This window comes from Argopecten irradians, chromosome 3 (assembly GCF_041381155.1).
Source record: "Argopecten irradians isolate NY chromosome 3, Ai_NY, whole genome shotgun sequence".
In the NCBI taxonomy this organism is placed as follows: Eukaryota; Metazoa; Mollusca; class Bivalvia; order Pectinida; family Pectinidae; genus Argopecten; species Argopecten irradians.
The window spans coordinates 47,847,524-47,858,885 of record NC_091136.1 but is presented as its reverse complement, the minus strand read 5'-3'; the positions used below and the strand labels follow the sequence as shown (position 1 = coordinate 47,858,885).

Genomic DNA, 11,362 nt, shown 5'->3' with positions numbered 1-11,362 from the left:
GGATCATTTCATGAAAGTTTCAGCCAAATCACATCGGTAGAACTTGAGAAGGAGTTCAAAATTTGTTTTCAAGATGGCGGATGTGGCGGCCATCTTGGATTTCGGATCAACCCAAAAAATAAAAACACTTTGTCGGGACAATGTCAGGATCATTTCATGCAAGTTTCAGCCAAATCGCACCAGTAGAACTTCAGGAGAAGTTCAAAATGTGTTTCCAAGATGGCGGCTTTGACGGCCATCTTGGATTTTGGATCGCCCAGAAGAATAACAACACTTTGTCGGGACCATATCAGGATCATTTCATTTAAGTTTCAGCCAAATCGCACCAGTAGAATTTGAGAAAAAGTTCAAAATTTGTTTTCAAGATGGCGGCCATCTTGGATTTCGGATTGACCCGAAAAATAAAAACACTTTGTCGGGACCATGTCAGGATCATTTCATGTAAGTTTCAGCTAAAACGCACAAGTAGAACTTGAGAAGAAGTTTAAAATGTGAAAAGTTAACATGACCTGAAAACAAGACACAGCTATTGAGAAGTGTACATAAGTCTGTCTGGAAACTGATGTTTCTGAAACCAATCTTCAATAATACAAATACCACAAAGATCATGAACCAAACATATTATCTTATTGGTAATATTGACAAACTTTCATTTCAGGTTGATAGCAATAACACTGTTTACTGTCCAGGTAACAGTGAATGGCCAAAATATCATAACACCAGTAAAATACTTGAGATTCACATTTGGCCCCCAAAACCAAAGCCTGTCAAGCTCTTCATTACAAGAGTATAAATAATGAGACAGTTTTATACTGATTTACAGTTAAAGTGGACTTTAGCCCTAACGATCCATTAGTCGCTATTACTTCAGCATGACTATGACACATGGAATGCCTAATTCACCAACTGGCTAGAATCCATGGAATAAATATGTATGTTGTTACTAGGTACGTTACTGCAGTATGTAAATGTTAAATTAAATATGTACATGTAATGTATATGTATAGACTCGTTGTACATTGTATATGGGGTATTCTACTAGGGTGTCCACTATCTTGTTTTATCTTTATAAATAATACAGCATTAATTAATCAATATAGCATTAATTTAATCAATCTTGATTAAAACAACAACTCTTTAATTTCATTGACAATAAAGTTTTTATTCATTATCATGTTTTAACATACAATTAACTTTCACACATACTTCCTTTCATGTTTGATGATTTTCACACAAAGAATCCCACCATTTCAGGACAGTTTTTAACTGATGATTTTAATTACCATAGCACTACATGTACCCAAAGGTCCAGACATTGTTGTGCTGTTCCTGAACCGACTACTGGTAAGAGACATTAGAGATACAGCCCCTCCGGTGTGCCTTCGTTCTTCCTGTACAACACATTCTCCTTGGCCTTCGAGAAGTCTTCATTTCTCACCTTCATTCTCCTCTCTCTGAGAGCCAGCAAACCAGCTTCTGTACATATAGCCTGTAGGATAGGAAGGTAAAAATAATAGTAAATCTTAAACAAAGGTTTATAAACAAATTTCAAAACAAATTACTAAATGTTTACATTAAGATTTTGATTTCAATTTGTTTCAAAATTTATTCAAACACTCATGATTTAGACATTTTAGAAAACCCAAGTATATTGACCTTGTTACCATGAAAGTCCTTCAAGGAAAGTTGTCCGGACAATATTTTTGCTGACAGACAGATAAGCTGATTTCAGTATACTCCCCTAACTTTGCTCCGGATCTAAAGAGGTATAAAGAAGAGTACTCATCAAGCAGAAAGTTTTTGTTTTCTCACCTTGATGTCTGCCCCCGATAGGTCATCCTTTGCCATGACATAGTCATCAATGTTGACATTTTCGGCCAGGGTCATTCTACTGGTATGGATGTTGAAAATTCTCCTTTTTGTCTTCTCATCTGGCAATGGGAACTCAATCTTCCTGTCAATACGACCAGGTCGGATCAAGGCGGGATCCAGCGTCTCGATTCTGTTTGTAGCCATTACAACCTAGTGGTCCAAAGGCAATTTATATCAATCAGCTTTTATTTCAATGAAGTTGTTCTTACATTTCATCTTCTTACATTTTTTCCCTTATGAAAACTGCAAGTTATTTTCCCCTAATCTACGAAATAATCAGTAACCATAATTTCACTTGACCATAAAACACATGTAAAGACTTATACGTGACTGCTTACCTTAACATCTCCCCGAGAGTCAAAGCCATCAAGCTGATTCAACAGTTCCAACATGGTCCTCTGGATTTCCCTCTCACCTCCAGAATTGGAATCATATCTAAACAAGTCAATCATTTAGATGATTTATTACAATACATACATGTTCACTCATCTCAAGTATCAGCTGACTGATTCCAATGTAACTTGCAACTAGTGCAAGAAAATGGTTTTAAAATGACCTATTTCTTACAAAGTTTTTTTCTGATTTGGCCTAAACATTAGGACAACATATAGAAGAGTACAACTTTTTTGTAATGTAATAATTAAATAGCTGGACATATTTCAATCGTGTACTGGTATACATGCCGAAATATTACAGCCAGTGCTGACAGTGGGAAGGGAAGTTACTCTGAGCAAAGACCAGATGTTGGTATAACATCAGTTAAAGGCCCACTACCTTTCCGAAACGGCTTTTAATTTTTAAATGGGAAAGTAAAACAAGATTGATAATTTTGTAGAGTCACAAAAGTTATTAACTTACCGTTAATACTAAACTTATCATCACCTTCTGAACAATTTAATTAAAATAAATAAAATGTTAAATTTCATAACGAGGGTCGTTTTATGTTTCCTGTCGTCGTCCTTAATACCGTGCGGTAGTTGAATATCACTGCTCCAGACGGCATAACAGCGAAATAACTCTCCACTGTTATCAAACATTACGCAGGGAATCTTACATATGTTTGGTGTTAAAACCTCATCTTAGGCCATCGATATGTATTTTCTGCATGTATTAATGTTTTTAAGATATTTTGCTCCGGAAAGGTAGTGGGCCTTTAATTCTCTTTATAATTTAATTAGCAATTTTACAGAAAACAACCAGACATAGTTCTTAAGTCTAGTTGAATGTTGCTTAACCTCTAAATTTTTGTATGACTTTAGTAAGATTGTTTCAACATCATCCGTTCAAATGTCTGCATATGAGATTATATTAAATTTAACAAAACAAACAGTTCACATTGCCAAACATCCAGGTTGTATATAACCCACCTTTTGGTTCCTACAGCATCAATTTCGTCTATAAATACAATAGATGGAGCATGTTCCTCAGCCACTCTGAACAATTCTCTGACAAGTTTTGGTCCATCACCCTGTAACCAAACATAAACAAAACTTTATACTTATTCTTCAGATGAACATTATAATAATCATAGTAATACACATTAAGTATATAGATGGCACATGGGAAAATCAAGACCACACATAATGGGTTTTCTTTAATGATTTCTGCTTCTTTAATCTAGTATTATTGCGACAATGCCATAGTTTTATTGTCTTGCTACCAACATTTTACATTTAATTTCATGATCAGTATGCTGAAAGAAGTCATTTAGATCAATCTGGAAATTGATAAGATAAATTTCAAATCTCAATTAAATTGTGCATAGCAAACAATTATATTAATGACTTTTTATTATACTGTATATAAAATCAGCCCAAACATTAACAATGAAGAATAACACTTCAAGAGTAGTCTTCTAATACAGTTTAAGCAATAAATGAAGTTGGAATAACAATAACTAAAGAAAGATAAGAAAAGTAAAAGCTTGTCTTCTGTGAAACATTAAGAAAACTTACCAAGTACTTTTGTATAAGTTCTGAGCCCACCACTCTTAGGAAGGTAGCTGATGTTTGATTAGCTACGGCCTTAGCCAGTAACGTTTTACCGGTACCAGGGGGACCATACAAGATAACACCTTTAGGGGGTCGGATTCCCATTTCCTCATAATACTCTGGATGAGTGAGGGGTAGCTCCACAGACTCCTACAAATTCATAATAAAGCTTATTATCAAAAGACAACCAATTTTTCAAAAAAACTATGAATATTGGTGCATGTCAGCATGTGACAATAAACCAGTATCACAAAAGTAGAATTGAAAGTAGAATTGACTCGGCCATCAACCCAATGTAAATATCTAGCAATTCTAATCCATGACTATCTATATATTAAGTTTGGAGTGTGTAAATAAATGCATGTTAATATGAAAATTACAAATCAGATTTAACAGTACACAGTCATCCTCAAGATCATGGCACCATCCACAGTTACTTGTTCTGTGTATTTGCACTGAAGTGAATACTATTAGAACTCCTGCAAACATTTTAATATCTGAAGCGCCACATCTTCTAGGGCTAAACACTTACAAGTAACCAATACACATATGAATACAAACCTTGATTTCCTGAATTTGCTGGTCTAGACCACCGATGTCAGCGTAGGTTTCTTGTGGAGCCTTTTCCAGCTTCATCACTGTGACCATAGGGTCAACATCATCTGACAAAACACCCACGACAGCGTGTACCTGTTCAGAGTAAAGTCAACATCAGATACAGCAAATAAATTACTTCTTAGATTGTTTTCAACATACCCACTTTTATTATTTTCTTTGCAAAGTTATCTACCAACAGCCAGCAAACAGCTGCAATACCGGATACAAGAGGCCCATGGGCCTTAACGGTCATCTGACTATTAGTACAATACAACATAGTTGTTTAAAGATTTTAGCCTATTTGACCTCTGTGACCTTGATTGAAGGTCAAGGTAATTCATTTGAACAAACTTGGTAGCCCTTCATCCCAGCATGCTACATGCTCAATATCAGTACCCTGGGCCTTCTGGTTCTTGAGAAGAAGTCATTTAAAGATTTTAGTCTATTTGCCGCCCGTGACCTTAAATGAAGATCAAGGTCATTCATTTGAATAAACTTGATAGCCCTTCATCCAAGCATGCTACATGCCCAATATCAGTACCCTTGGCCTTCTAGTTCTTTAGAAGAAGTCATTTAAAGATTTTAGCCTATTTGACCCCCGTGACCTTGAATGAAGGTCAAGGTCATTCATTTGAACAAACTTGGTAGCCCTTCATCCCAGCATGCTACAGGCCCAATATCAGTACCATGTGCCTTCTCAGTCTTGAAAAAGAAGTTGTTTAAAGATTTTAGCCTTTTTGACCCCCATGACCTTGAATGAAGATCAAGGCTATTCATTTGAACAAATTTGATAGCCCTTCATCCAAGCATGTCAAAGGCCCAATATCAGGTCTCTAGGCCTCTTTAGTTATTCACAAGAAGTTGTTTAAAGGATTTTAGCCTAATTGACCCCTGTGACCTTATATGAAGGTCAAGGTCCTTCATTCGAACAAACTTGGTAGCCCTTCATCCCAGCATGCTGTAGGCCCAATATGAGTATCCTGGGCCATTTAGTTCTTGAGAAGAAGTCATTTAAAGAATTTAGCCTATTTGACCCCTGTGACCTTGAATGAAGGTTAAGGTCATTCATTTGAACAAACTTGGTAGCCCTTCATCCCAGCATGAAAAGGGCCCAATATCAGTACCCTGGGCATTCTGGTTCTTTAGAGTCATTTAAAGATTTTAGCCTATTTGACCCCCGTGACCTTGAATGAAGATCAAGGTCATTCATTGGAACAAACTTGGTAGCCCTTCATCCCAGCATGCCACAGGCCCAATATCAGGTCTCTAAACATCTTCATTATTCACAAGATGTTGTTTAAATGGTTATAGCCTATTTGACCCCTGTGACCTTGAATGAAGGTCAGGGTCATTTATTTGAACAAACTTGGTAGCCTTTCATCCCAGCATCCTACGGGCCCAATATCAGTACCCTGGGCCTTCTGGTTCTTGAGAAGAAGTCGTTTAAAGATTTTAGCCTATTTGACCCTCGTGACCTTGAATAAAAGTCTAGGTCATTTATTTGAACAAACTTGCAATTGGTAGCCTTCATCCCAGCATGCTAGAGGCCTAATATCAGGTCTCTAGGCCTCTTAGTTATTCATAAGAAGTTGTTTAAAGGATTTTAGCCTATTTGACACCTGTGACCTTGAATGAAGGTCAATGTCATTTATTTGAACAAACTTGGTAGCCCTTCATCCCAGCATCCTACAGGTCAAATATCAGTACCCTGGGCCTTCTGGTTCTTGAGAAGAAGTTGTTTAAAGATTTTAGCCTTTTTGACCTCTGTGACCTTGAATGAAGGTCAAGGTCATTCATTTGAACAAACTTAATAGCCCTTCATCCCAGTATGCTACATACCCAATATCAGTACCCTGGGCCTTCTGGTTCTTGAGAAGAAGTCGTTTAAAATTTTTAGCTTTTTTGACCCCTGTGACCTTGAATGAAGGTCAAGATCATTCATTTGAACAAACTTGGTAGCCCTTCATCCCAGCATGTCAGAGGCCTAATATCAGGTCTCTAAGCCTCTAAGTTATTCAAAAGTTGTTTAAAGGATTTTAGCTTGTTTGACCCCTGTGACCTTGAATGAAGGTAAAGGTCATTTATTTGAACAAACTTGGTAGCCCTTCATCCCAGCATCCTACAGGCCAAATATCAGTACCCTGGGCCTTCTGGTTTTTGAGAAGAAGTTGTTTAAAGATTTTAACCTATTTGACCATCGTGACCTTGAATGAAGGTCTAGGTCATTTATTTGAACAAACTTGGTAGTCCTTTACCCCAGCATGCTTGAGGCCTACTATCAGGTCTCTAGGCCTCTTAGTTATTCATAAGAAGTTGTTTAAAGGATTTTAGCCTATTTGACACCTGTGACCTTGAATGAAGGTCAAGGTCATTTATTTGAACAAACTTGGTAGCCCTTCATCCCAGCATCCTACAGGTCAAATATCAGTACCCTGGGCCTTCTGGTTCTTGAGAAGAAGTTGTTTAAAGATTTTAGCCTTTTTGACCTCTGTGACCTTGAATGTAAGTCAGGGTCATTCATTTGAACAAACTTAATAGCCCTTCATCCCAGTATGCTACATACCCAATATCAGTACCCTGGGCCTTCTGGTTCTTGAGAAGAAGTCGTTTATATTTTTTAGCTTTTTTGACCCCTGTGACCTTGAATAAAGGTCAAGATCATTCATTTAAACAAACTTGGTAGCCCTTCATCCCAGCATCCTACGGGCCCAATATCAGCACCCTGGGCCTTCTGGTTCTTGAGAAGAAGTCGTTTAAAGATTTTAGCCTATTTGACCCTCGTGACCTTGAATGAAGGTCAAGGTCATTTATTTGAACAAACTTGGTAGCCCTTCATCCCAGCATGTCAGAGGCCTAATATCAGGTCTCTAAGCCTTTTAGTTATTCAAAAGTTGTTTAAAGGATTTAGCCTATTTGACCCCTGTGACCTTGAATGAAGGTTAAGGTCATTTATTTGAACAAACTTGGTAGCCCTTCATCCCAGCATCCTACAGGTTAAATATCAGTACCCTGGGCCTTCTGGTTTTTGAGAAGAAGTTGTTTAAAGATTTTAGCCTATTTGACCAACGTGACCTTGAATGAAGGTCAAGGTCTTTTATTTGAACAAACTTGGTAGCCTTTCATCTCAGCATGCCAGAGGCCTAATATCAGGTCTCTAGGCCTCTTAGTTATTCACAAGAAGGTGTTTAAAGGATTTTAGCCTATTTGACCCCTGTGACCTTGAATGAAGGTCAAGGTCATTTATTTGAACAAACTTGGTAGCCCTTCATCCCAGCATCCTACAGGCCAAATATCAGTACCCTGGGCCTTCTGGTTCTTGAGAAGAAGTCGTTTAAAGATTTTCGCCTTTTTGACCCCTGTGACCTTGAATGAAGGTCAAGGTCATTCATTTGAACAAACTTGGTAGCCCTCCATCCCAGCAACCTACAGGCCAAATATGAGTACCCTGGGCCTTCCGGTTATTGAAGAAGTTGTTTGAATGAAAAGTTTACGCACGGCGCACAACGACGGAGGTCAGATGACCTAAAAATGGATTGAATTAGCAGAGTATCTATGGACATTTTAAATCATGTATGATACAAATTTTATAAAACCAACATTTTATGCTCAATTAAATTTCACATTTTCATGGTCAAACTAGATTTTAACTGTTATTTACTATTGCTATTTACAGGTAAACCCTCTATTTTACTTGAGAATTCAAGTCAGCCACAAAATATGTGAAAATAATTATATAAATCACATGTCAAAATAACTTGGATTACAATATGCTATTGAAAGGTATACTGACCTTATGATTAAGGAGGACTGAACAGCCAGGCTCCAGCTGGTCCTTGTCTACAAATGACAGTATACTGACATAGTGTTCACTGCCTACAGATGTTGACACGATGGCATGGTTGTCATCAATGATTTCTTCTAGGTTACCAACAGACATTGGGGACCCACGAAGCTCATCTACCTTGGTCCTCTCTTCCTGATAACAACAACAAGTTCTTCTTATATAACAAAGTGATATCAACATTGAAGCAAAGTTTCTATAAATTCTACATCGGCAGTACCAACAATGAGCGTGCATCCCTAAACATAAACCATAAGAATTCTAACAAAAATTACTGCATTATTATGGTTAAAATTCAGTTTTTAGTACTAGTAGCTATAGACTGACTTTGTGACATGTTTATTCCAGACCAATAGGAAATGTTTGTTTTATAAGAGAAATCAAATGCAGCAAAAACACTTGAATTACTTCAATGTCAAAGATGAAGTCCAAAACAAACTTTACCTCATGCTTCTCTTCTTGTGGCTTCAGTCTCTCTTGGTTCTTGATAAATTCTTCCTCTAATAATAAATAGTCTTTGATTCTCTCCATCTTTAACAGCTTTAGTCGACATCTTGTATGAGGCGTAACTGTCCAAGCACACAAAGATTAGTTTGGTCAAAAAAATATATATATGTAGTTTAATATTATCATGTTTTTCATATCAGCAAGTGTAATTCACAGAATTAATGAATGTAACTGAACAGTAAAGCTCACTTTTTAATTTGATTACTGGTAGTTTAATTCCTATTAACAGCCAAGGTCATTTAAGGGAATGCCAGGTTTAAGTGGTGGAGATAAGCTGGAGAATCCAGAGAAAAAAAAACATTGACCAGTGGTCAGTACCTGGCAATTGTTCCACATGTGATTCAAACTCACAACCAAGAGGTGGAGGGCTTGTGGTAATATATCGGGACATCTTAACCACTTGACCATCGCCCACCCTCACTTATTTTTAGACCAGTCTTAAACTTCTTGGTGGATATATATGAATGTGCAGCAAAGATTTTCTTTTGAACTGAACAGAAAGATAAATGTTGGCTTACTTTTTGGGAGCTTGCTGGCTGTATCAGGGCCCTTCATCTTTTTCTTCTTCTTGCCAACACGAGTTGGCACTGGGGGCTCATACTTTTTCTTTTTCTCCTTCAAATAAAACAAATCATGTTAATTAACACTATAACACATTTACATAACATTTTTGATAGTACTGTTATCACTATAGAAAATTAATGATCAACTGATGAACTGTATTTTGAAATTTTATTGTTATATTTTTAACATATCTAATCTCAATACACAATAACTTTATTAATACATATATTGTTTAAATTTGCTGTTAAATAATGAAAACTTCCCATTTGGAAAAATTGCTATTCATGACAACAACAATTGGGATATTCTTGAATCTTTATAACACAATGCAATCTAAAAAGCTCAAATATGTTATATGAATACAAACCTTGTCATCTTTCTTTTCCCCTTGGCCTCCAGCCCCACCGGACTGTTGCTGGCCCTGGAAAGATAATCAACTTGTAAAACTTTGTTTCAGCTGTCTGCATGTTTTTGAACAGAACCTAAACAATAGAATTCTAGAAATATTACTCATTGTCGCTAGATTTGTACTTCTTACAATTCTCAAATTTTGAATGTCAATACATTATAAGTAGCTATAGCTTATCACCATAAGAAAATTGGTTACAAATAGTGGATACCCACGGTATATATATCTGTATAGCTAAAGAGCTCTAAGAAGGTATATATAGCTATATATAGAGGTACTAAAACAGAAGGAAAAAGATGTGCCTTGCACATGTTTTAAAGAGAAAGTTTTCACCAAATAAAGAACAGATGAAACATACACTACTAGGACTGTAGCAGGTTATAATTGTACATAGTGATACAGTCGCCTTCAAGCTTTGCGCTAGAGGGAATATCCCTTTAGCTCAGTCAGTAGAGCGTCTGACCAATAATTATGGAGTTGCGGGTTCGAGCCCTGCAGGCGGCACACTACTCTCGCCCTGTTATATTTGGTGCCGTAGACCACTCCAAGTAAAAGCAATACGAGATTAAAAGGCTTCGTTGGAGACAGAACCTGGGTTGGTCTGTGTTCGGAGGCAAACACACTTGAAAGGAGGGAGTGTAGCAGGTTTTAATTGTAAATATATAGTAATATGGTCGCCTTCTAGCTTCGCGCTAGGGGATATTTCCCTTTAGCTCATTCGGAAGAGCGTCTGAACAATTATTCTGGAGTCGCGGGTTTGAGCCCTGCTGGCAGCACACTACTTTCGCCCTGTCACAGGACTCATATGAGGACTCAGTTACCATATGATATACCTGATACAATAACCGTGATGGAACAAAACTTTTTATAATCTTTTCATTGGAATGGCGTCAAAAGATGATATTCCAGGCGAACGCGATATCATCTTTTAACATAATTCCATCATCAATAGAGACATTAGTCCCACAAAAACTTTATTAGGTTTCATGTGATATGTTAGCCATTAGTATATATATTGGCTAGATACAAATATAAATTAATTCTGAAAATTTAACACTTTATTTGTAATATTATCACTCATAAATCAAATGTCTAATTTAAACTACTTATTTTAATTTATAACTGTAACATTGCTTGCAACAGCATTGTTCATAAAATGATTTTTATCGTACGACAACAAAAAGAAACATAAAGAGGTCCAATAAATAATATATAATGTGCTTCCTATTTAAATGAAATATAACAATCATAACTAGCCTGATCCCCTAAAAATGATTATACAGAGAGTCTGAGTGCTATAAGCCGTGATACAGTCCAAGGCAAGGGGGGGGGGGGGGGTCGTTCAAAAATAGCAAGTCATGTATCAAAATATTGCTGTACTTTCGAACGAAAAAGAAAAACGTATTCAAACTTCAATTCAAAAAATAACGTAGTTATCAATTCAATTAAATGCGATAACAGTTTTCATTATTGACATGAAATGTCTCAAATTTACTAAATATTCTCTCCTGCACGACAAAAACACTCTCTTACCATTTTGTAACCGGAACGGAATAATAAGCATGCGCAAACGTAAAACCC

At 36.7% G+C, this 11,362-nt stretch overlaps 1 protein-coding gene across 1 annotated transcript; it reads right to left on the bottom strand.

Annotated features, from left to right (window-relative positions):
* Positions 1–1,136: 1,136 nt before the first annotated feature.
* Positions 1,137–11,352, bottom strand: LOC138318866 (26S proteasome regulatory subunit 4). Its single transcript, XM_069261630.1, has 11 exons — positions 11,315–11,352; positions 9,740–9,793; positions 9,327–9,423; positions 8,746–8,870; positions 8,251–8,436; positions 4,425–4,553; positions 3,828–4,013; positions 3,240–3,340; positions 2,211–2,307; positions 1,813–2,022; positions 1,137–1,489 (listed from the first exon to the last, which is right to left on the bottom strand). Exons 1-11 carry the CDS (start codon positions 11,315–11,317, stop codon positions 1,355–1,357), a joined length of 1,323 nt encoding a protein of 440 aa, XP_069117731.1. The 5' UTR covers positions 11,318–11,352; the 3' UTR covers positions 1,137–1,354.
* Positions 11,353–11,362: the final 10 nt, after the last annotated feature.